The 23,940-nt window shown below is 42.5% G+C and overlaps 1 protein-coding gene across 1 annotated transcript in view; it reads right to left on the reverse strand.

Annotated features, from left to right (window-relative positions):
- Positions 1-730: 730 nt before the first annotated feature.
- oxct1a (3-oxoacid CoA transferase 1a) overlaps positions 731-23,940 on the reverse strand; it is a 40,877-nt gene continuing 17,667 nt past the window's right edge. Inside the window, exons 8-17 of the mRNA XM_044026980.1 lie at positions 23,281-23,388; positions 22,863-22,977; positions 22,290-22,384; positions 21,606-21,654; positions 21,208-21,280; positions 19,622-19,697; positions 9,873-9,962; positions 8,953-9,033; positions 1,441-1,542; positions 731-1,364 (exon numbers count right to left, since the gene is read on the reverse strand). Coding sequence (XP_043882915.1) covers positions 1,329-1,364; positions 1,441-1,542; positions 8,953-9,033; positions 9,873-9,962; positions 19,622-19,697; positions 21,208-21,280; positions 21,606-21,654; positions 22,290-22,384; positions 22,863-22,977; positions 23,281-23,388 — 825 coding nt within the window. The 3' untranslated portion in view covers positions 731-1,328. The remainder of the gene's footprint in view (positions 1,365-1,440; positions 1,543-8,952; positions 9,034-9,872; positions 9,963-19,621; positions 19,698-21,207; positions 21,281-21,605; positions 21,655-22,289; positions 22,385-22,862; positions 22,978-23,280; positions 23,389-23,940) is intronic.

Genomic DNA, 23,940 nt, shown 5'->3' on the forward strand with positions numbered 1-23,940 from the left:
AACATACTGCACATACTTGTACAGCAAAAGCCCCACAATGATTATTCTGTGAATTTAATTACGTTTCAGGGTTTTCTGAAATAAACACATGCTGCTCACTTGGGTTATTAATTCAGCGATGTCTTCCAAAACATGGCAGCTCATTATAAATCCTGTAATTGATCACGTTTGCCTACGGCGGATAGCCAATCTGTGCCAGTGCATGTCAAGTTGTCCTTGGTAATAAAAAAAAAAAACAACAAAAAAAACCTAATTGTGCGTGTGTTCAGTACTTCTACTGTGAAAACCCACTTTTTAGAGCCTGCCACGCTCTGGGTTGACTCATTAAGAAATGTGCTGGATTAACATCAAAAGCCGCCGGCAACTGCTCTTGTCACTTTCGTCCATTTTCCTGCTCGATGACTCAGTTGATCTTCCTGAACCCAAAAGCCCACTGGCTGAATTCTCCAGTTATTCAACAGCCCTCGGGTAATGGCAGGGCCTCTTTTACATGTGTGGAGCACTCACATCATGAATGTCAATGTTCAGGCCACCATCCATATATAGAACGCTCTAACCTGTCGAGTGTCAGAAGACATTCCTCCTCAAATCGTTTTCTTCCATATTAACCGTGATTTGATAAGCTGAACATTCTGAACAAGGAAGACTTGGCGCTTACTGTTCTTTTCTTCTTCTTTTTTTTTTTAAACACAGACAAAAAAGATTGAGACAAAAGAAGGAACACAATTTGTCTGGTTGGTCTCAGCACACAACATAGTATTTATATTTTACACAAAGGCAGGGAGACGGCATATGTCTCGGTAAAAAACTTAAGGCTTCACATTTTCTGGCTGAAATGGATGACGTGTGCCTACCAAGTTAACCACCGACATACGAGACAGTTCGATGTTGTTCATCACTTTGCCACAATGTAGTCATACATACATACACGCCTAATCTTACATTCAGAGGATTACTCAGGAAACAGTTGTTGCTTAGTGCAATGCGAGTTTAAATAACGTCACACACAGAGGCCGTTATGATGAATGTGAAAAGACCAGACCGACAGCACAGGTTGGTTTTGACTTTGGTTTCAGTTAGTAAATGTGATGAAATGATTGACGCATTGCATTAACCTTGGCATCGTTAATAAACAGCAATGTCTATTTACTTAATCATTCCTTAGATCAGACCATCTTCAATAAACAATCCACTCAGGGATATAAACGGAAGTATTTGTGATTCATGAGCTTATTTGTCCTTTACAGGCTACTTTATTGTCAAAGGTTTCCGTCTGAGAAATGAACTGACACAAACCAAAACACATCACAGATCCTTCGCAGGCTCCTCTATATTTGCTGCATGGTTCTCAGATTGGGGGACACCTAACAAAGAAGAGAAAAGAAACAGGTCCAGATTATATTATTAGCCCTCAAAATTAAAAATTCACAAGTTACACACCTCAAAATCTGTGCCGGTGCACGCCTTGATATCCTCAGGAGTGAGGCCCTCCCACACTTCTATTAGAGTCAGGCCTTTTGTCGTGTCCACGTCAAACACAGCCTGGTAGGAACGAAAGGAGGAGAAGGAGGGTGGGAAAGAAAGAAAAGTTTAAGAGTGGGCATGACAAGATTAAGTAGGATTATTTCGTTCTTGTCACAGACAAGAATGTGACAGCCAATGTTCTCCAAGTGAGCAAAAACAGAACAACCTATGCGAGCGGTCGATGAGCTACATTTCATGAACAGACCCGTTGTTTACGCTGCCCCATAAACCCTGCCGGCTCTGAGACCTTGCAGGTGCTCATCAACGTGCAAGAGGACCGCGCAAAAGGTTGATGTTTATTTCGCAGAATTGAATTTCGGCCAATCCGCGTTTCCTTTCTCCCAAGATGATTTAATAGCAGAGCAAAATTGATACAATTGCGACTCAGTGCTGTGGACACGGTACATGTTTCATGCTGCAGTACAATTTCAAAAGCGTTTTTCAACACAGCAAAAAAAAACAACCTCCAAGGTAATGTGCCTTCTTGACCTATCATCTGCAGAGAATTAGCCATTTTAAGGATAGTTTCTACTAATACTGACATTAAAGGGCGACCTACGCTGAAAAGCCTAATTCAATCTCTCTTCAGTCATGCTTCTCTGCTCTTCCAGCCTTGAGCTGGTGCAATAACCTTGTTTGGTGGCCAGAGCTGTCCTGTACATCTATTGTTACTTTATTGAGTCTGTTTGAGAAAATTACCCGTGAGAGGTTTTACTTTTCAGTCCTGCTTTACAAATAGTGCACTAGCTTGTAAGAGCACTGTGCTCCTGGCACCCAGTCACAAATAATTACCTTAAATTTAAAGAATGACCAGTTTTGTTTGAATGTAGTGGATTTCCCCCCCACACACTTTGTGTAAAGACAAGAATAGCTGTTAAGTACAAAATTATCCCACTACAACCCCACTCCGAACTGGTATTAACATCCATCTTGAAGGAATACTTTACCGACTTGCATTTAGCTTTGTATTACTAGAATAGGGTTAGTATTTTTGAAAAATTGTGCTTCCCAACCTCAGTTTCCCCTGAGTTGAGAAATATCTTCATTATTTTCTTTGTTACGTGCCCACCAGTGACACTTGGTACAAGCCTTGAAACTGCATCGCTAATTCCACACTTTTTAGACCCACTTGTAGGGGGATGGGACTTCATTCCCAGAATGTAAACAGTGTCCGCCATCTTTGCTAACAGCTACGCTAACAGGACCAAGTGTCACGTAACAAAGAAAACCCTAACCCACCTAACGAAGATATTTCTCGACGCAGGGGAAACTGAGGTTGGGAAGCACAATTTTTCAAATTAGATCAGATTAGATTAGATTAGATCATAGGCAGATTGCGCGCAGTAGCATGTGATCGGATGCTGATGACGTCAAAAACCTACGTCAAACTGTCGACAGCACAGGATAATAAAAGTGGCACTTTTACTTTTTCACTTAGACATTTTTTTACTAGTTTTAGAAACTTTATTTTTGGAATGAATTTTTTTTATAACATATATATATATATAATTCATTTCAAAATTATTTTAAGAAACACATATCTGATACTGCAAACAGATAGGTGAAGCCCAAATACTGGCCAGCTTAAAAACCTTCAAAACGGAGCCCAGATTAGAATCATTATCCACAATCATGTGCACAATGCCAAAAAAAGAAGACTTTTTTAAGGACAGGCACAGCACACTCAGCCAGGCTGTGGCTTCTCTCAGCAGGGACTGACAGGCCGAGCCACAGTCACATCCAGGCAGAGCCTGTCAGGACTCTCAGCTCATTAGAACCTCACACACAGTGACGGGGCAGGAGGCAGATATCTCACTCCAATATAGCGAGACAGATGGAATGTCACGAGGAACAAGGGTCTATGGATAACACAGACACTAACATCCATCTCTAATTGTGACACTTGCCGCGAGCAATTAGGGGGAATTGAATGATATGTCAAAAATGTGCCACAGGTGATTAATGTAGGTGCAGCAACAGTGCATGGATATGACGGGTACTGTGTTACGTCAGTGTAAGCTCAGTTCGACATATTCTCACCTTGACACAAAACCGTCTGGTAAACACGCCTAAAAGCAATTAACTAGAAACCCTTCACTGAGAAAAGATGGCTCTGTCTACAACGCAGCTTGTTTTTTTAATTCCGAGACCACTGATTCACCTTTACTCATTTAAGTCACCACTGCTCACAAGACAGACACAAGTTTAGTCATTAAGAAAGCTGCCAGTCTTCACCCATATGTCGTCCCGTCAGGCATGAGCAACAGAAATACGCCGTGACCATTCACCCGACGAAAACGCTTTTGACAAAACGGGGAAGCAAAATTAACATTTTGACCCTCCAACAAGAAAAAGGACTCAAAAGCCAGTATTGTGTCACTGCATCGCAGCAATTACAAGGGCTCAATTTTGAGATGCTTCCTGACAAAAACTCACAGTAGGACAATAAAAGAACTTCAATTAGGTTGCATGAATCACAAAAGCTGTCACTGGAATAGCTTTCATGATAAGAAATGCCACAAATAACAGTTATCTGAGCCCCTCATGGAAGTGGAATAATTCAGGAGTCATGCTGCTTCATCTGTGAATGATGGGCAATTTATTATTATATTTTTTACTACTTTTAAACAGGAAAAACTTACCTAATTGACTGTCGTGGAAAGAAATACTAGAAGGCTTAGTGCGTCAACTCAAATTTACTTAAATAAGATAATGTATATAATGCTCCCCACCATATAAAAAAAATCTAGAAAGACATTATTCCCTACAAACTAAATCACAGCAGCAACTTAACACTTAACACAATTTAACACTCGAATTACCATGATTTCAGGCTATTGTAGGCACAGGTGGAGAATAAAACATCATCAGCCTTATTAAATGCATTATACTTGCCATCAGCTTTATAGACTCACATTTTCTGCCATTGAAAGCAACAATAACATTTTACATTTGCACAATTGTCGGCTAACAAAAGGAAAAAAAATACACATCCACAATTAGGTTGTTGCATTAAAAATAACCAAATTGTTGTTTGCTGAATAAAAAAGGTTGCAGCTGACATCACATACCAGGCCCTAATTGGTTTTGTAGCCACTGTACGAAACACTGGCTGAAACATCGTCTCCAGCCGCGTGACTAACTGGTGACTACGTCTGATTTCATCTTACCGCCTCATCCTGTGGGATTATAAACAGTGGAATACTGGAATAAAGTTTTACCCATTTTTTCACCCTAATTTTTGCTGCATGATTTGTAAGGCAGTATAAAGTAATTCATAGCATTGCTAATGAGTGTAAATGAGATGCAGTTTGGTCAAAAATGTAGGGATACTTTGCCTAGTTTTGAAACACTGGCTGAAACATCGTCTCCAGCCGCGTGACTAACTGGTGACTACGTCTGATTTCATCTTACCACCTCATCCTGTGGGATTATAAACAGTCACGTGTGATACAATCGCCCTGGTAATATCCTCACAGTGGGAGCAGTGACTTGTAAATGGATGCGTTTATTGATCCGTATTTATTGCCCATCACAGATAGCTGTTTTATTGTTGCTATGGAGAGGGATGTTAAAGTAGAACACACTGATGACACACGCGCACAGATGTACATTCGTTCTGTTTTCAGAGATAATACTATCAGAAATTTGACATGTATATATTGCTTTTATTGTATGTGATGAGAAGAAAATGGATCCAGTTAATAATTAGGAATACTCTCAGAATCATACACACACAACAAAGTAATGGTAACAATACTGGCAAATACTTTTTCAGTTGTTCAATTTCTAACTAAAGTTCTTGTTATCCTGCAGGTAAAGGTCAATGACTCTGAATAAGTAACTTTAAAAAAAGTTGCCAAAGGAAAAAAAGAAAATAAGGTGAAATGTTAATTCTGTGCTATTTTACATTTGTCAGTGCTTGCTGTCATTAAGTGTGCTATAAAAAAAAAAATTGGTTGACATAAGTGCCCTATAATTTTGCCCTGGCAAAGCTCACTCACGGACAATATAAATGGGGATAAGTGTGGAGAAAGAAGACCTGAGGCAATTTAAGTTGGGTGTTTGAGACAAGTAAAAATCACCTGAGCCAACACTTGATGGGCTACAGCAATGTCCACAGTCTGACCTCATGGATTTTAAAGCCCACATGAAAACAAGTTAATATATGTAAGTAGACCTCCATAACTAACTAACTACAAGCATTCTATGTCACCTTTAACTTTTTGATCGTCCATTGTTGACTCTCTATAAGTAATCTACAGGCATTCAGTGTCATGTAAACAGATAATCAGCTAAAATGTATTCAACGCATAAGTGACACACAATTAACTAACTGCCAGTCATGCTTCAAGTGTTTCTAGCCCTGAACCCATACTAAACTATTTTTTGCTGTGTTATTACCAGCATTTAACCACTTCTCAGTCCATTATGTCAGCATCTTATTAGCCAGTAACATAAAAAGGATCATGTCAACATATGATTACAAGTGTGATAAATTTTTAGTGGATTATCTGTTGACAATATGTTATTTGTCAAGCTGACAATTAGTTGCGTATTTGTTGACAGTCAACTATTCTATGTTTGACAACTGAAAGACTGTAAGTGGAGATAACACACTTGCATCTGTAAGTGTGTGTCAGGACCATCTAATGGCGTGCTTCCACCAGCTCGACACGGCACAGTTATTTTGCGTTTCCACTGGCGATAGTACCTGGTACCTGGTACTATTTTTAGTACTTGCTATGGCGAGGTTCCAAACGAGCCGAGGCGATACTATGCACGACGTCGCCAGACTGCCGGCCACTGACTGGGGAAACTGAGGTTGGGAAGCACAATTTTTCAAAAATACTAGCCCTGTTCTAGTAATACAAAGCTAAAGAAGAAGTTTCAACTAATTATCTGTTGACATGATACTGAATACTTGTTGATTACAAGTAGAGTCAACAATGGACTACTGGAATAAATGTATAAATAAATGGAATTTTTGCTGGATGATTTGTAAGGCAGTATAAAGTAATTCATACCAGTATTTGCTAATGAGTGTAAATGAGATGCAGTTTGGTCAAAAATGTGGGGATACCTTGCCTAGTTTTGATGCTTTTTTTTTTTTTTGCTTCATTTTGGTTTGGTTGTTCAGTGAAACCAAATATGCAGCACAAAGGTGAAAGTGTCGGGAGCTGACAAAATGTTGGCTTATTAACATTGCCAGTGAGTAACTGTACTGTGGCAATATCTAAGAGGCTGACAAGCTGACAGTCATGTGTCAGTACTTTAAAAAATCTCTGGGTTTTCACTGTCTGAATTACAAAGAGGCTGGCATTGTCAAAGGAAGAGTGCATTCCAAATGCCAGGGCCATTCTCAGTTTTATTCATAGAGCAACAAATAAATAAGAAGAATGTAGCAGAAGAGCCAGAAAGCAGTGAAGTAAGGTCAGAGAAAGGAGCTGACTGTATGTTTTGATAAAGATGGAAGGAACTGGGAAAAAACAAGGTCATAATTATGAAATAGTTGAAATAAGTAATTAAAAAGTGCTGGGCACTCGATGTGAATGGAGTAATATTAGATAATGAGTGAGAGGAAGCGATGAAATGAAGTGTTAGCGGGCCATTAGAACGGGCTTTAACCTTTATAAATTTTGACGGAAATCTGCTTGCTGAGTAATGTTGTGCAATCAAAACAAAAGTCAGTGCAGCAGAAGAGAAAAGATGGTGGTGGTGGGGGGACTGTTCCAATAACTGGAATATTTATCACTTAAAACCCATTTGACCGGAAAAATGATCTCAATCAAATATGAATGATTCACACCCATTTCTTAAAGTGTTTTTTTTCCCCCGTCACCATATGTGCTGCCAAGTACAACATATTGTGTTGCTGTGAATGGCTAATACATTTCTTTAATCGCACCATGTGTCATCTTGACCTACTGTAGGTTTGGAAAATTAAATTAAACTAGAGACAGCTAATGGAATGTATAACATCAAACACAGATGTTCATGCACAAATGAAGATGTAGCTTTGCTTAGCTTTTTTTTTTTTTATTATTAGGCACTGTAGATAAGTGTTTCCCACGACCTCAAGACGACCATGTCCTCAACATGTCTTGTTATGTCCATTAACGAATATGATTCATTGATAAGAAAACAACAACAAAAAACAAGAAATATTTCGATTTAAGAAGCTGAAAAATCAGAGAACTTGTTTTTAATTATTTTAAAAAAAAAACATTCAGACTGATTCTCAGAATGTCATAAATCCTTTTCATTTCCTTTATCAAACTCTACGTCCTGAGTGACAGTTTTCGAAGACTTCATTCAAGAAGAAGCTTTTATGCATGGGCACTCCAAACTTCACACACATTCTCCAATTGAGTCTGGTCAATTTTATTCATGTAGAGAAAACTAAAAATACACAAAAATGAATGCAAAAAAAAAAAAGTGAGGCACCAAGGCTTAACTGCTAATTTGGTTACTGGAGATATCAACGAGTAAGAAATATGAATGGTTTCTGCTTGAGGCAGAGTGAAACATTTAAAAAATACATTAAAGGGGAAACCCAACCCAAAGCAAAAATAAATACGTCAATAAAAAATCAATAAGCATCCTCCTTACAGAAGTCAGTAGATTCAATTTGTGTTATCCGAAATAATGTGATTTCCATCTAACAGTCTCATTCTGTTGCATCACATCAATGCATTAGTTGGTGCTTGTTTTGTATGTGTGCGTGTGTGTGTGTGTGTGTGTGTGTGTGTGTGAGAGAGAGAGAGTGAGTGTGTGGTGGGGTTTGAAAAGTAAAGATGCAATATGTGTGACTTGTGTTTCATTGGACTCACTGTGTCTGTGTGCTTTTCCTCGTTGCTCACATATTCAAGCAGCTGCCAGGCTATGATAAAGTGGGCATGCAAACACACCAACTGCCAAAGTTAACTTATTAAATGGTTGGTTTCAGTCAATCACGGCTGCCTGCGAGGTGAGGAATTGTTTTTCTTCGCAATGACAACAGCGAAATAAATGCTTGAGTCTTAAAACCCCAGAAAAAAAGTCTTAAAGTCTTACAAGGACTATTTAGACGTGACCAACATGATAACCTGGGAAATAATAAAGTATCAGTTTCTGAACAACGGTTTAATGAAAGTATGTTTCCTAAGTAAGCTTCATTATTTTAATATCTAGTTTAATAATATTATCATATCCATTGATTTGCTAATAAATCACTGGCAAATGACCAATTCGAAAAATTTCAAATATTTTTTAAGAGAGCAGCATGCAGGCTAAGCCAAACCTTACTCATAACATTTATGTTATAACAACGAGTAAACAGCCCAAGTTTATGGCAAATGGCTCATCCATTCATGTGTAACCCACCTCTATTTAAATTTGGGATGATGGAGATGTTTTTGCAGGGATAAAATAGGAAAATGAACACACCTTTTCTGTGATGATGCGATCCACACACTGTTTCCCTGTTAAAGGCAGGCTGCATTTGTCCAATATCTTGTTTTTCCCTCCCTGAAAGAAAATGGTACTTGGTTAAAATAAGGGCTGGAGCTCAGCTACACAGTTAAGCACGTCAAAAGTTTTTAGGGGAAGCAATTTAAACTTTAATGCATCTGTGGTTGGACATTCATTCTATCCACAGAGGATGCACAGGACAGGTTGCAGTTTATCTCGGGTTTTCCACACCAGTTAGGAAAGAAAAAAAAAGAAGCATAAACCCAAATGCCTCAAAACTGTGTGAGAAGAACACATCATGTATCAACCACCCTCATCCATCATGAATGAACACAGGCTGTAGGGCAGTAAATTTATGTTCACCTGCTGCACCATCTGGGCTATGAATGGGTGCCAGACAGGCTCCCATTAGTAAAAACACAGCGTACCCCAGAGCATGCAGAATGTTATGTTCGCATCATATCAGTTGTATCAAAAGTAAACCCGTTCAGCTGAACAGCCTGCGTCCATAGTCAGAAGGCCTGCAGCTTCGGGTCCAAGTAATCAACAGTTCCCCAAAACACCAACTCCCAGGTATAGAATTCAATTTAAATTAGCTAAAAACGAGCAATTTGGATGAGGATAGCACAATCTGGTAAAAAAAAAGGCATTACGGCAATCCATTAAGAGAATTATCTTTAATCAGTCATAACACTCATAGTCATTAGCGCAGGAAGAAGAAGATACAGGGTGCTGCTGAAGGTATTAGCATGGGAAAAGGAAATGGATGATTTCATTTGAGCTGAATTTCTATGTGAGAGAACGAGACTTTCAGGTGATAAGCAGCACTAGTGAGAGCAGCCATGGCACACACACACACACACACACGCATTTTCTCTCTCTACGTATATACATACCTTAGCTGAGTGCTCCATGGTGACCACCACCTTTGTTCCAGCACTAGCCACCAAATCCATGGCTCCTCCCATTCCCTTCACCATCTTGCCCTGAGAATAAATGATAGAAACAGAGTAATGAGTACATAAAACCATTCATATAGACAGGCAGGGGGATAAAACAGCTATTTCTTTCTCTAGATGGCAGATTGTGGAATCTCTATCCCAAATTGCTGTGGCTCTTTGCAGTAGTATCACTGATGTATAGAAGTAGGGGCACAGTGAGGAGTACATAGGCTAATAAATGTAAACCATGTGGTTTACACCACAGGGGAACATAAACAAGTGTTTATTAGAACAATCCACAGCTTAACACAAGCTATAATGAGGATCAGTTTTCGGGTGGAATGAAGTTTGCTACAGAGGAGCTCCAATGACGACTGTTGGCAGCATTTTCTGCGGATTACACAGCAGCACGGAGAGCAACATGCTTCCGGCAACATGTGTTGCGTGGAATTTTCTATGCTGTGAGCAACACAGGCTGAAATTAATTTTTTGCCTATGCATTGGGCAGCACTGTCAATTTAAAGATACCTCAGAACCTGCAAAACATTTTTTACCATAACCTATATGCACAGACAGATACAACTGGAAGTTAATGGAAAAATAAGGTTTATTGTAATCGAGTGAAGCAAACATCTTAAGTGTAGGAATCATGATGAGAAAAACTAATTATTTTAAAGGGAGCATGCTGAGCTTGTACTTGGTGGTGGAGCTGAACAATTAATCGAAATCGTAATACAGCCTAGTGCAAATTTGGAATCGCAGGAGGCGCAACATTAAAGCCAAAATGCGTGTCAAAATATAATTTTAGGTTTATAATTTTCTTGATCTATATGCATCTTATTCTGCAGACTGACAGATCTGCACATATATCACACAGTAGTCATTTTAAATGTGTTTTTTCAAATGAAAATGAGAAAAATGATGTAAAAATGACCTTTTCCTATCGAATTCACAATTTCTGTCAAAATAAATGCAATTAGATCTTTATTCAAAATCGCTCAGCCCTACTTGAACGCAGTGGCACTATATAATACATTTTCTGGTGAATTTAGTGCCTATATAAGAAGTGATTTTTTTTTTGGTGCATATTCATTTCCGGGTTTGGAAAACGCTGATCAACATTTTGTGACATTTTATGACATTTTATGCACCAGAAAATTATTTGATTAATCGATTATGAAAATAATTTCTAGTTGGCAGTCCTCAAGGTGCACACATAAATCAACTATAAAATATAAATGCAATATGTTCAGACATATAATACATGCGGACATAAGCTCACCAACCTCCTCTCCCACCCACTCTCACATCATCACACACCCTCTGACAGACATATGTGAACAATGAGGTAGCATACTGTAAGATGGTTTGTGCATGCATGCTCCATTCAGTGATATAGTCCTGATGCAAGCTGTTGCAGACAGGATTCCCAATTACGACTGAGCATATGGATTTTTTTTAAATATAAATTCAAAAATAATTGTTTAACAAATAAAAAAAAAATAAATAAAAAAAAACCCCAACAGGCGAATGAAAAATTGTCTTCATGTCCCTCAAAGTTCCCAATAACACGGCTTCTAAATAAAGCAGACATGCAGATATGGCTACCGGGTGACGGTTGAGTAACCAAATTAAAATCCCATTTGCTCATCAATCATGTGAAGAGCCTGCTTTACTTTCTGCTCGATAACCAGAGGATATATGCCAACTGTGTTGCATCATAAGGATAGTGCCTGCCTCTGGGGAGGCCAGCTGGGTGGAGAAGATATCAACTGAGAGCGGGAGGACGGCTGGGAGAGAGGAGGTGGTGGAGGAGAGGAAGTAGGGGAAAGCATAGACTGAGAGGCTGCATTTAATTTCATATAATTCACTGTATCGTCTTTTAGTTAAAGATTGAGTTGTCTGTTACGATAACACCTCACCAAACACCTACAAAGCTTCATTATTTGAAATAAAAGTTGGACTTTTATCCTTCAAACACAGTCTCTCTGCCCACACGGTAACTCTCACAGTGATCCTCAAAAATGGAACTGTATCGTTTTTCGTGTGATCATTGGTAACGCACTTTCAGAGTGCTCGGTGGTGGGAATCAAATCGATAGGTTTTAAAGTCAGTCTGCTGCAGATTACTCCACCTACCAACAAGACTGCATGTTATCAAAGGGAAATCTCAGAGATCACCCACACTTAATTACTAGTCCAGTCACGCTTACTAAAAAGGGGTCAATACAGTAAAATAAACATTTGAATAAAAGTACAAGACGATCTTGTTTCACTGACGGCAGACATGGAACTTCTACTGGAATCACACTTTAAGTAAAGAAAGTGCAGCCATGCGGGGAGTGAAACGGATTGAAGCAGTCACAATGAATTAACAGCAGTGTAATTTAGTCATTTAATTAACACAGCTTTGATGATATTAACCTTACTGGTCTGACAGGTTTTTCATTTCTTCGCCACTATGAACTACGTCACTACAATCTTATGACACCTGAATGTAAATAGTGTCATTTGTGTAAAAACATGAAAATACACTGCGTCAACATCACACACTCATCACTGTTTCGAGGACCTGTTGTATTAGGTTGCAGAACACATACGAAAAGATTGAATTACATACCAATGTGACATGTTATTCCATTAGTAAGAACACTTTAGCAAAACACATCTATGTAAATGTTGTGATTATTTGTATCACTGCTTTACATTATAGCCAGTATTGAGAAAACCTTGTGTTCGTTCCTCCGTGTACATTTCTTCTTCCCCTCTCAAAACGGCCATTTTACATTTTAACTGGCTTATTGAACTGTGTTTTTGGAATTAATCTTTGCCAGCAGCACACATACAGTAGCCTACACATTATGTTAATTACATAGGCGTTAGAGGAGATGTAAGTCGGGGGAAATCCATTCATGTAATGGCTTTTAAAGTGGGAGATAATGTGCGGGACCCGCAGGAGGCAGCGTCAGTGGTGCAAAACACAGATAACACAAGACTTCTTCAGTTGAAGCTCTACTGAAATGGCACCTATCATGACACAACAACATAACATGTTTCAAAAGCAACCTCGGTGTACAGGATGAAGGAAAAAAAAAAAAGAAAAGTCCATTTACTTTTCAACCTTTACAAGTCAAAAGGAATCCGAAGCTAATGGTGGAAATAAAGAGGGATCGGTGTCTTCCTAAATATGATGCAGTGGCAAGAAGCTTAGGGGTCGCTTGTATTTTTTGTTGTGTTGCCATGACAACAGAACACCAGCTCCTCATTTGTTGTGCAAGTGTTCACTTTCCAGTCAGTGGCACAAACACCACAGAAAATGACCCCCTTCACAGTACAAGAGTTCCCACTTACCCACTGGCTCCCTCTCCCTCTCCCCCTCAAACTCTGACAATCTCCGCTGTCTGAGACAAACGGCTCGCTTTTTTTTTTTTTTCCTTTATTTAATAACATAGCTACAGACGGCTGCAATCCTTCGTTACCCAGACAACTAATGAAAAGAATCGCACGGTGAGAAGGGACTGACAGCAAGACAATTGACAAAGTGCTCAAAGTAATTGTAAAACATCACTGTACAAATGAGGAATACAATGTTACCATGAGAAGCTACCAAAATTGTTTTCTCTCTCAAAAGTGACAAATGAGAATCAAATTACACTGAACTGGAACACAGAAACCCTGGAAAATGTGCACTGCAAAAACCTGTAAAAGGTGCTGCAATGTTTATTTCCCCATATAAATGCAGCCAAAATGGTGAGCGCTGGTCTCACACATGGATAAATGAGGAATAAAATCACTGTGACAGTCAGAGGGTTGTGTGTCTTCAAACACTAAATAGGACGTTTTCAACCGCTGACAAGCTGTCAGCCGTTTCCAGGTAAATGTGATGAAAGACCAGAAACATGAGGTTATGTATGAGTGACTATAAAAACACACCATACTCTTACACAGGTCCACGCATCAGTGTCTATATCTTCTGTATATTACAGAGCACCCGCACATTTTGGACGGCTTTGACGTATACCAACCACAGCCAAAATGTCTTTATTCTATTAGCCTTTTTCTCTGCATCTATTGTTTGGTGGTGGTGATATAAAACCATTTCAGAGCCCTAAACTGGAAAACGTTCATCTACATTTTGAATATTAAAAGTGTTCAAAATCAACATAATCACGGTGAGAGGACTGCATTCCGGACTCCCACGTAAAACATTTCCAATTTCATGCTACATACCAATCTTTAGATAGTGCATCATTTTCATTATCACAGAACGTGGGGAACGTAATTCCCTCCATCCATGCTTTCAAAAGAGGGGATAATGAAAATTGAAGTGCAGGTGAGGGTGGAGCTCCGTGTGTCTGCACTGTCACATTCCATTGCGCCATCGTGAACAGCCTTTTAATGGGTTCTTGACCTTAGTAATTATTGAGGATGGCTGTGACTGCCGTGGTCTTAAGACCACTTGACCTGATGAAACATCAGGCATTAACGTCTGCCACCTAATATAATGCAGATCCCCCGACAAGAATATCCAAGTGTGTGTGAATAACAACAACAATGGCCACGTTTCTGTGAATCAGTTTCCGCCCCAACATTGCCGAGCCACCAAGTATAAAATAAAAGAAGCCATTAGGAGTAGCTGTCTTACTGCACTGAATAATGAACTTAAAATATTAACCAGGGAATGTCAGGGGAATCAAAAGGTTTAATCATTACGTAACATATCCAGTATATGACTGAATCCATTTTGGACTATTTATTGGGGCTTTCAGCCGAATAAAACCTTGATAAAATATTGCGTTTTATATTACAGACTAAATGATAAATGGGGAAAGTTCAATCCATAACAAATCAAATCACTAAATACATATATATGTATGTATACATATATATGTATACATACATATACATATACACACATTGTGGCAGTGGGGCTTGGTTAGAGCGACGGCTGCTGGAGGAAAGGAAGGAGTGGCTCAGCCGGTGATCAGACAGCTGGACAGAATCAGGTAATTAGTCAGCTATATAAGCATGTTTGTAACCTGGTTCTGGTCTCTTGCAGTAGGCTGGGTCCGCACACGGACACACAGAGAGAGAGAGAGAGAGAGACTGAGAGACACAGAGAGTCAGACCAGCGCAGCGCAGGAGAGCGCTGACACACCAGCCACAGCTGACTGCTTATGTTTTGTTTTATTGATTATTTTCAGTTACAATAAACCAATATATTTGCTCCCTCAACGCCGCCTCCTCGTCCTTCCCGAACCCCAGTGAGTGGGAAAGGCTCACAGTGGCGCCTGAATAGGGACACATGGAAGGACAATCTCCGCTGTCGCTGGCCCTTCAGCACCTCGCTGCGATGCAGGAGAGCACCACCACGCTGCAGCAGCAGCAGTCCCAGCTCCTCGCGGACATGGCGGCGTCACAGCGGGACGATCGTGCTCTCCTGCGGGAGCTGCTGCAACGCCCGGCTGCCCACGGCGCCGACCCGGAGCCCGGTCGAGGACGGTCTCCGCCCGTCGCCCTGCAGCGGATGACCGCGGAAGATGACCCGGAGGCATACCTGGACATCTTCGAGGGCACGGCGGAGGCGTGTGGGTGGCCGGAGGAGGAGAGAGCGCTTCGGCTTCTTCCCCTGCTCACTGGCGTGGCGCAGCTGGCCGCGCACAGCCTGCCGGCGGCGGCGCGTCACGACTACACACAGCTGAGGAGAGTCATCCTGGACCGGCTGGGCAGTACGTCGGAGGGACACCGGCGGCGGTTCAGGGGGCTCTCCTTTGAAGAAGCCGGGCGCCCCTTTGCATACGCGCAGCAGCTCCTGGACGCAGCGAGGCGCTGGCTCCAGCCGGGGACCCACTCCGCTGAGGACGTCGTTGGACAGGTGGCGCTGGAGCAGTTCATCGCTGGGTTACCATCGTCCACAGCCAATTGGGTCCAGTGCCACCGCCCGGCCAACATCGAGGCAGCGATCGTCCTCGCGGAGGACCATCTCTCTCTTCCCCGGCGGAGCATGAGGGAGGAGACCAGGCCAGCGACGATCCCTGCCAGCCGTCCCACTCCAGCCCCGAGGAGGAGGTTCCCAGCGGCATCGCATCGCTTGGTTCGACCGGGGGCATTGTTAGAGGCATCGTGGGTGAGGGTGAGGTGTGTGCATGGGGATATTCACGATTATCCGGTGGTGGCCCTGGAAATTTGTTTTAAAGGGAAAAAACATAGAGTAAAGGCTGGAGTTAGTACTCGCCTCACGCACCCTCTAATTTTGGGAACAAACTGGCCGGGGTTTACGAGCTTAGCAGGGGAAACCATGAGGGTGCGGTCACGTAAGTCAGGGAAATGTGAGTTATGTGCTGTCCTTAGTGGTGAGGCGGAGGTGCCACATCCCGACGCTGCTGGGGGGGGGGCACAGATGGCGCCCCTGGAAGATTTTCCCCTAGCACAGTCTCGGGATGAGACCCTCCGCCACGCCTTTGACCAAGTGATGAAAATTGATGGTTGTCCGGTTCACCCTAACAGCACTCTCTCACCCCTACTTTGTTGTCGTTAAAGACCGTTTATACAGAGTGAGTCGTGACCCTCGAACAGGGGAAGAGCTCTCCCAGTTGTTAGTCCCAAAAAGCCGCCGAGAAACGATTTTCCAGGCGGCTCACCACAACCCCATGGCGGGTCACCTCGGATATGATAAGACACTGAACCGGATCATGGCCCGATTTTACTGGCCGGGCATTCGGGCGGATGTAAGTCGGTGGTGTGCATCCTGCCGCGAATGTCAATTAGTCAACCCTCCGGCCACCCCAAAAGCGCCCTTGCGCCCATTACCATTAATGGAGGTCCCTTTTGATAGGCTTGCCATGGACCTCATCGGGCCATTAGACCGGAGCGCACGGGGATATCGCTTTGTGTTAGTTCTAGTGGACTATGCAACACGATATCCCGAGGCAGTACCCTTGCGCAACATCTCGGCGAAGAGTGTTGCACAGGCACTGTTTCAGGTCATCTCCCGAGTTGGGATCCCGAAAGAGATCCTGACTGACCAGGGCACATCGTTTATGTCACGTACACTACGCGAGCTATACGAATTACTGGGCGTCCGCTCAATCCGGACTAGTGTGTACCATCCCCAGACCGATGGCCTGGTGGAGCGGTTTAACAAAACGCTAAAGAACATGATTCGTAAGTTCGTACACGAGGATAGTCGTAATTGGGATAAATGGTTGGACCCTCTGTTGTTTGCAGTGCGGGAGGTGCCCCAGGCCTCCACGGGTTTTTCGCCCTTTGAACTCCTGTTTGGCAGGAAACCTCGGGGTGTCTTGGACCTGGTTAAGGAAAACTGGGAGGCGGGTCCAAGCACCAGTAAAAATGAGGTACAGCACGTACTGGACCTGCGAGCAAAACTCCATTCACTGGGTCAGTTATCACGGCAGAATTTGCTCCAGGCCCAGGAACGTCAACAGCGGCTGTACAACAGAGGGGCTAAACTTAGACAGTTTTCACCGGGAGATAAAGTGCTTCTATTGCTGCCATCGTCTAGCTCCAAATTACTCGCCAAGTGGCAAGGGCCCTTTGTGGTCACACGACGAGTGGGGGATGTTGACTATGAGGTTGTGCGTTCTGACAGGGGTGGAGCAACACAGATTTACCACCTTAACCTCCTCAAAGCCTGGAGGGAGGTGGCGTCTGTATCTCTGGCCACCACGGTGATTGAGAGAGATGAGCTGGGACCGGAGGTGAATAAATTAAACAGGTCGGCGCCGGTCCCCGTTGACGATCATCTCTCGCCGGGCCAGAGAGCAGACGTGGCCTCGTTGCAGCGGCAGTTTGCCGACGTGTTCTCTCCCCTGCCGGGACGCACAAACCTCATACACCACCACATAGAAACTTCCCCGGGTGTGACAGTGCGTTCACGACCCTATCGCCTGCCGGAACATAAGAGGAAAACTGTTCAGGCAGAACTTCAGGCTATGTTAGAGATGGGAGTAATAGAAGAGTCCAACAGTGACTGGTGTTGCCCCATTGTTCTTGTTCGCAAGTCTGATGGGTCAATACGGTTCTGTGTGGACTACCGTAGAGTCAATGAGGTGTCCAAATTCGATGCCTATCCAATGCCCCGGGTCGACGAACTCCTGGATCGGCTGGGCACGGCTCGCTTTTTTACGACACTGGATTTGACCAAGGGCTACTGGCAGATTCCCTTGTCGCTAGAGTCCAGGGAAAAAACGGCCTTCTCCACTCCGTATGGGTTGTACCAATTTGTAACGCTTCCATTTGGGTTGTTCGGGGCCCCAGCCACGTTCCAGCGCCTCATGGACCGGGTGCTGCGGCCTCACTCTGCATATGCTGCGGCCTACTTGGATGATGTCATCATTCATAGTGAGACCTGGGAGCAGCATATGCAGCAGGTGGGAGCAGTGCTGGAGTCCCTGAGGAGGGCGGGGCTCACGGCCAATCCAGGGAAGTGTGCAGTTGGACGGAGGGAGGTACGGTATTTGGGGTACCACTTGGGGGGAGGGCAGGTGCGGCCACAGATACAAAAGACCGCAGCGGTGGCAGCCTGCCCAAGACCCAAGACCAAAAAAGAGGTTAGGAGGTTTCTGGGGCTGGCCGGTTACTATAGGAGGTTCATCCCGGCCGTCTCGGAGCTGACCAGCCCCCTAACCGACCTGACCCGAAAAGGTGCCTCAGATCCGGTCCAGTGGACGGAGCCGTGTCAGCTGGCGTTTGAGAGGGTTAAGCAAGCCCTCTGTGGGGAGCCACTTTTATACACAAGTAACTTTTCTCTCCCTTTCATCCTGCAGACCGACGCCTCGAACAGCGGGCTGGGGGCCGTTTTGTCCCAGGAGGTGGAGGGCGTCGACCGCCCCGTACTGTACATTAGCCGGAAGCTAGCTCAGCGGGAGGTGAGCTACAGTACGGTGGAGAAAGAGTGCCTCGCCATACGGTGGGCGGTCGGTGCCCTCCGCTACTATCTCCTGGGGCGCCCATTCACCCTCTGGTCGGACCATGCCCCGCTCCAATGGCTCCACCGCATGAAAGATGCCAACGCGCGGATCACTCGCTGGTATCTGGCTTTACAGCCTTTCCGGTTCAAGGTGATCCATAGGCCGGGGCACCGCATGGCCGTGGCTGACTTTCTCTCCCGCTCTGCGGAGGGGGGGGGAGTGGGCTAGCGGCCGGCGGGGTCCCGGCCTAAGTCGGGCGGTGGGGGTATGTGGCAGTGGGGCTTGGTTAGAGCGACGGCTGCTGGAGGAAAGGAAGGAGTGGCTCAGCCGGTGATCAGACAGCTGGACAGAATCAGGTAATTAGTCAGCTATATAAGCATGTTTGTAACCTGGTTCTGGTCTCTTGCAGTAGGCTGGGTCCGCACACGGACACACAGAGAGAGAGAGAGAGAGAGACTGAGAGACACAGAGAGTCAGACCAGCGCAGCGCAGGAGAGCGCTGACACACCAGCCACAGCTGACTGCTTATGTTTTGTTTTATTGATTATTTTCAGTTACAATAAACCAATATATTTGCTCCCTCAGCCGCCTCCCGTCCTTCCCGAACCCCAGTGGGAGTGGGAAAGGCTCACACACATATATATATATACACATATGTATATATATATATATATATATATTATATATATATATATATATAAAATATATATATATATATATATGTATATATATATATATACAAAACAAGTTTGCCATTAGATTAAATTAAACTTACAGGGATCATCCAGTTGGCTAGGTCTCCATGTTTTGACACCTGCATGGCTCCCAGCATCGTCAGGTTGATGTGACCACTGATGAGGACAGAAAACACTTCAACTCATGGACTAACAAGTTCAAACATCAAACATAAATGCACATGTTAAGTCTACATTTACTCCAATGTCTCATTTGACAAAAAGACATAATAATACTCGACTGTTACGATTGTGCGCTTGTTGTTGTTGTTGTTTTTTTCTTGTCAGAGCAGATTCTAATAACTCATGTGTTTTCAAAAATAGCAATCTGTGCATCTCTGCAACTTTATAGACTGAACTTATAAAGCTGAACTTGTGTTAGAGACGAGTAACTGAAAAACCAAACACCGCACCGCTCACTAAAACAGCACATTTTGGGTATTTACTCGATAGTTATATAAGGTATTTTAGAAGTGACAGAGCTAGAACAACAAACACTGATGTCATTCTGTGTTGCCATTCCAATTTACAGCGATTCTTTAGTATTGAAAATTGGGATTTTCTTTTCCCCCTTAAACCAAATCTGAATGAAAACTGAATCCAAAATGAATCACGTCAGTAAGGCCAACATTCATCTAAAGTGAATGAGACAGCAAATGAACTGCTATATTTAGCTGCCCTTTCAACACTTTAATGCTGCTGCTGTTATTTTCTGAAATGTGCTACATATAAACAAACGTGCCTTGCTTTTCAAATGAACATGCGTCAACTGTGCAATTTGATTTTTTCTCTGTATCCCTACTGGAGAGATTGTTAGTTAAACTCTATATTACTTTGTGATCCTTTTTAAAAAAAAAAAAAATGTGTGATACATTGAATTAGAGCCAGGTTATTCTTACTGCGCAGCCATGGAGAGGCGCTTTTTATTTCTGCATGCATGACATACGAGGCCATGGTTCATATTTACATGGGCCAGCATCTTAGCATGCGTAATCGATCTCATAGTCTATTCCAGTAGCTGTAATTTCTCAGCAGGAGTGCTGACTTGTGGGTGGGTACCATGCATAACCTGAAGCATCTTTCCATTTTTACTGCCATTGTATCGTCCTGTAAGTGTTACAGGAAGCATACACAGTTGGCATGTGCGGTGTGCACACATTCAAACATTTTTAGACTAACCTAATTCACCCAAACTAAAAGCCTAAATTCAAACCAAGTCTTGGTTCCCACAATGAGGTGAGCCAGTGTGACTGGACGGCACTAGTATTTATGAGTGATATTGGATTTCCACAGGTCGGACTAACAGGACTGATGCTGCAGGTAGTGCGGGTGGGTAATTTCAGACAGCTGGCAAATCAATAACAACCGAGGATCTTGGGAATATTAACAAGGTTGGTGTGTAGTTGTATTAATGACACTAGCCATTTATGAATACCACATGTTACAAACATTATCCTGCAGTCAAATTCTGCCTAATGGATTGGAGAACATTTTCAATGTGTTATTTTTGATCAAAGGTGATTCATGACACTTCAAATAATTGAATACTATTGAGCTGTCAACACGTCATTCACTGTAAATTTGGTCAGCAAATGTGTTTTACGGAGATTATGGTTTATGGCTTTACCCTCGGATCATGGCAAAAGATTCATCACTGGAGAAATAGGCAGCCCCCGGGAGCACCGTGACAGTTTCCTTTCCTATTAAACATAACAGTTGACATATCGTATTTACTGCAATGGGATAGATTAAGCACAGCACTATCATTGTCAACGACACACACAACAATATACAGCACATAATCATAAAATGATGAATGAAATGACAACAAGAACATATAAGAAATAAATGCACAGATGAATGGAAAAGGACTGATGTGTAAGGGAAACCAGATATTTCATCTTACTTTAAATTAGATATAGCATTGTCATATACATTAATCTATGCGTGTCTTCATTAACAAGGTTTTACACCGTTTTTGATCTGCTAAAAACACATCCCTCAGTGTGGGTGTGAAACACTCACCGGCGTTAATCAGGTCTGCATCCACCTCATCTTCAGCGGGGTACGGCCCCTATACACAGAGAAATGAATAGAAACACACAGGTGAGCAGCCACACACACGATAGATTCATACGTGTCACTCAGTCCGAACTGCTATGATCTGTCAAAGGGGGAGACAGACAGCACATATCTCAGCTTAGAGCTTAGATGAGGCATTGATTTTTCTCTGCGTTCAACAAAGGCAGCAAATCTTCTGGGAGAGGAGAGGAGAGGAGAGGAGAGGAGAGGAGAGGAGAGCTGGCACAACTGAATTACAAGAAACTTTGACTAATAAGGCATTAGTTAGGGTGCTTATATTACACCATAAACACAACTGATTAGACATTCCATTGCAGCAGCAGCTGCCACCTTTGTTAAGGTCTCAGCCAGAAAATGATTGCGAGAAAGAAAAAAGAAAAAATTGTTGGCAATATTAAGTATTGCATAACAAACTTAGCACATTTCAAATGAGGGCTCCAACCAGCAGCAAAACTGCTCAAATGAATTGCTGTTGATCTTGGCACATGCTCAGAGCACAACTCAGTTTAAAATAGTCTTCTGCTGCCTAAAATGACTGTCAAGATGGAAAATATGCTGCGTGCTATCTTTTTCACAAAGCACTGAAACCCAAAGAGGGGGAAAGAAAGCTCGGTGTATGTTTCTTACCAGTCCCAAAATCCCATTTTCACTTTGAAGGTGCACAGTGATGTCAGGTTTTATGAAGTTGCTGGCCAACATGGGGATACCAATACCAAGATTAGCTTAGTCGCTTGTGTTAAAGACAGTAGCTATTCCATTTGCAATTATTAAAAAAAAAAAAATAATAATAATAATCACATTGTACAGCATCCTCGCGACACACCTTGGACCGAACAGTACTGTTGTTAAAAGCTCAAAACACAAAGCCACTGGAATTTTCTATCCCAACATTTCTAAGATAATGAAAACCTCATGTCGAATAATAGTAGAATGTGAATAAGTACACAAATGGACTGTTTAATCACAGATTAACCACATGCAGAAAAGAAAAGACAAAAAAAAAACAGTCTGTGCATAATTTAGTAATGCAATCTACTGGCACAAACAAAAAGAAGGAAAGCCGTGGCACAGCTTTCTCTACTTTGAGGCTTCTGAAAACAGCTGTTTCAGTTTTTATGTGAGAGGATATAATTTCGCTGATGCACACTGAGCAAAAAACAATTGTGTTTGTTTATTTGCTTCATTCTTTGCAAAGGATACCATACATCCCATCCTCGAACTCCAAAGCCGCTCGGCGAATGATCCTCTCCCGAATGATATCAGAGTCCTTCTTTGGTTTGGGCTTCTGTTCTTGACTTTTTTTCACCGTGCGTTTCTGGAAGCACACAGATAAATATGAGAAAAGGGAAACGGCACCTTCAGTTTATTTCTGGCCTAGTACAGACACATCAACATGTGCTAATATTGTGGTCCATAAGTGATGGAAACGTTAGCCAGAAATGGTTTAACTCCCTTTCACCATCACTTGTTAAATGATTCATCATAAATCTATTAAAAATTCTACTAATTGGTTAATTTAAAATAATAGCCACATTAGGACATGGTCCAGAAAACACAACGCTTTTTCCACACCTTCTATATATAATCTCTCCACTCACGTATGCCCCGACAAGTTTACCTCAATCCTCTTTTCGTAGCTGCCTCCCTGGACGACCCTGTGGACGTAGATGCTGGGTATGTGGATGTCCTCGGCTGCAAAGGTCCCAACATCCACCACCTCCTCCACCTACACAGAGAGACGGAGCGATAATGAATAAAGTGCCTCACAACCCTTTGGGAATAAAGTATAAAGAAAAGGAAACCATGCAGCAACGTGATTATGAAAATAACCGCCACTGACCCACCTACGGGAATTTCACAAATAAACGCTTAGTGACCAGTGATTGTGCCGTGAGGAATTGTCTAGAATTGTATGTTATCACTTCTGATTGTAAGAAATATTGGACATGTGTCGACTGTTGAAAGCTATGTGTTAAAACACTGTAATTTCATAGGTTTAACATCTTTGCAACGGTTATGTCTTTCTTAGTTAAGAAGGTGTGAATATTTGTGGGAGAAGATGTTACATTTATTTTATTGCTCGCCCCAAAGCCAGCATGGCTGACTGAAAACAGAAAAGGATCGTCTGATGATGCAAGCCCCCAGGGACGGAGCTCGATCCTTGGATTAAAGGTGATGGAGAATATTGTGGTGTGTAGAAGATTGTTTTGGTGTTGGCAGGACTTTGGACAAGTAAAACGCAGAGGTTCAAGCACACTTAAGACGACCGACTTTGCCA

The sequence above is a fragment of the Solea senegalensis genome, linkage group LG5 (assembly GCF_019176455.1).
Source record: "Solea senegalensis isolate Sse05_10M linkage group LG5, IFAPA_SoseM_1, whole genome shotgun sequence".
NCBI lineage: Eukaryota > Metazoa > Chordata > Actinopteri > Pleuronectiformes > Soleidae > Solea > Solea senegalensis.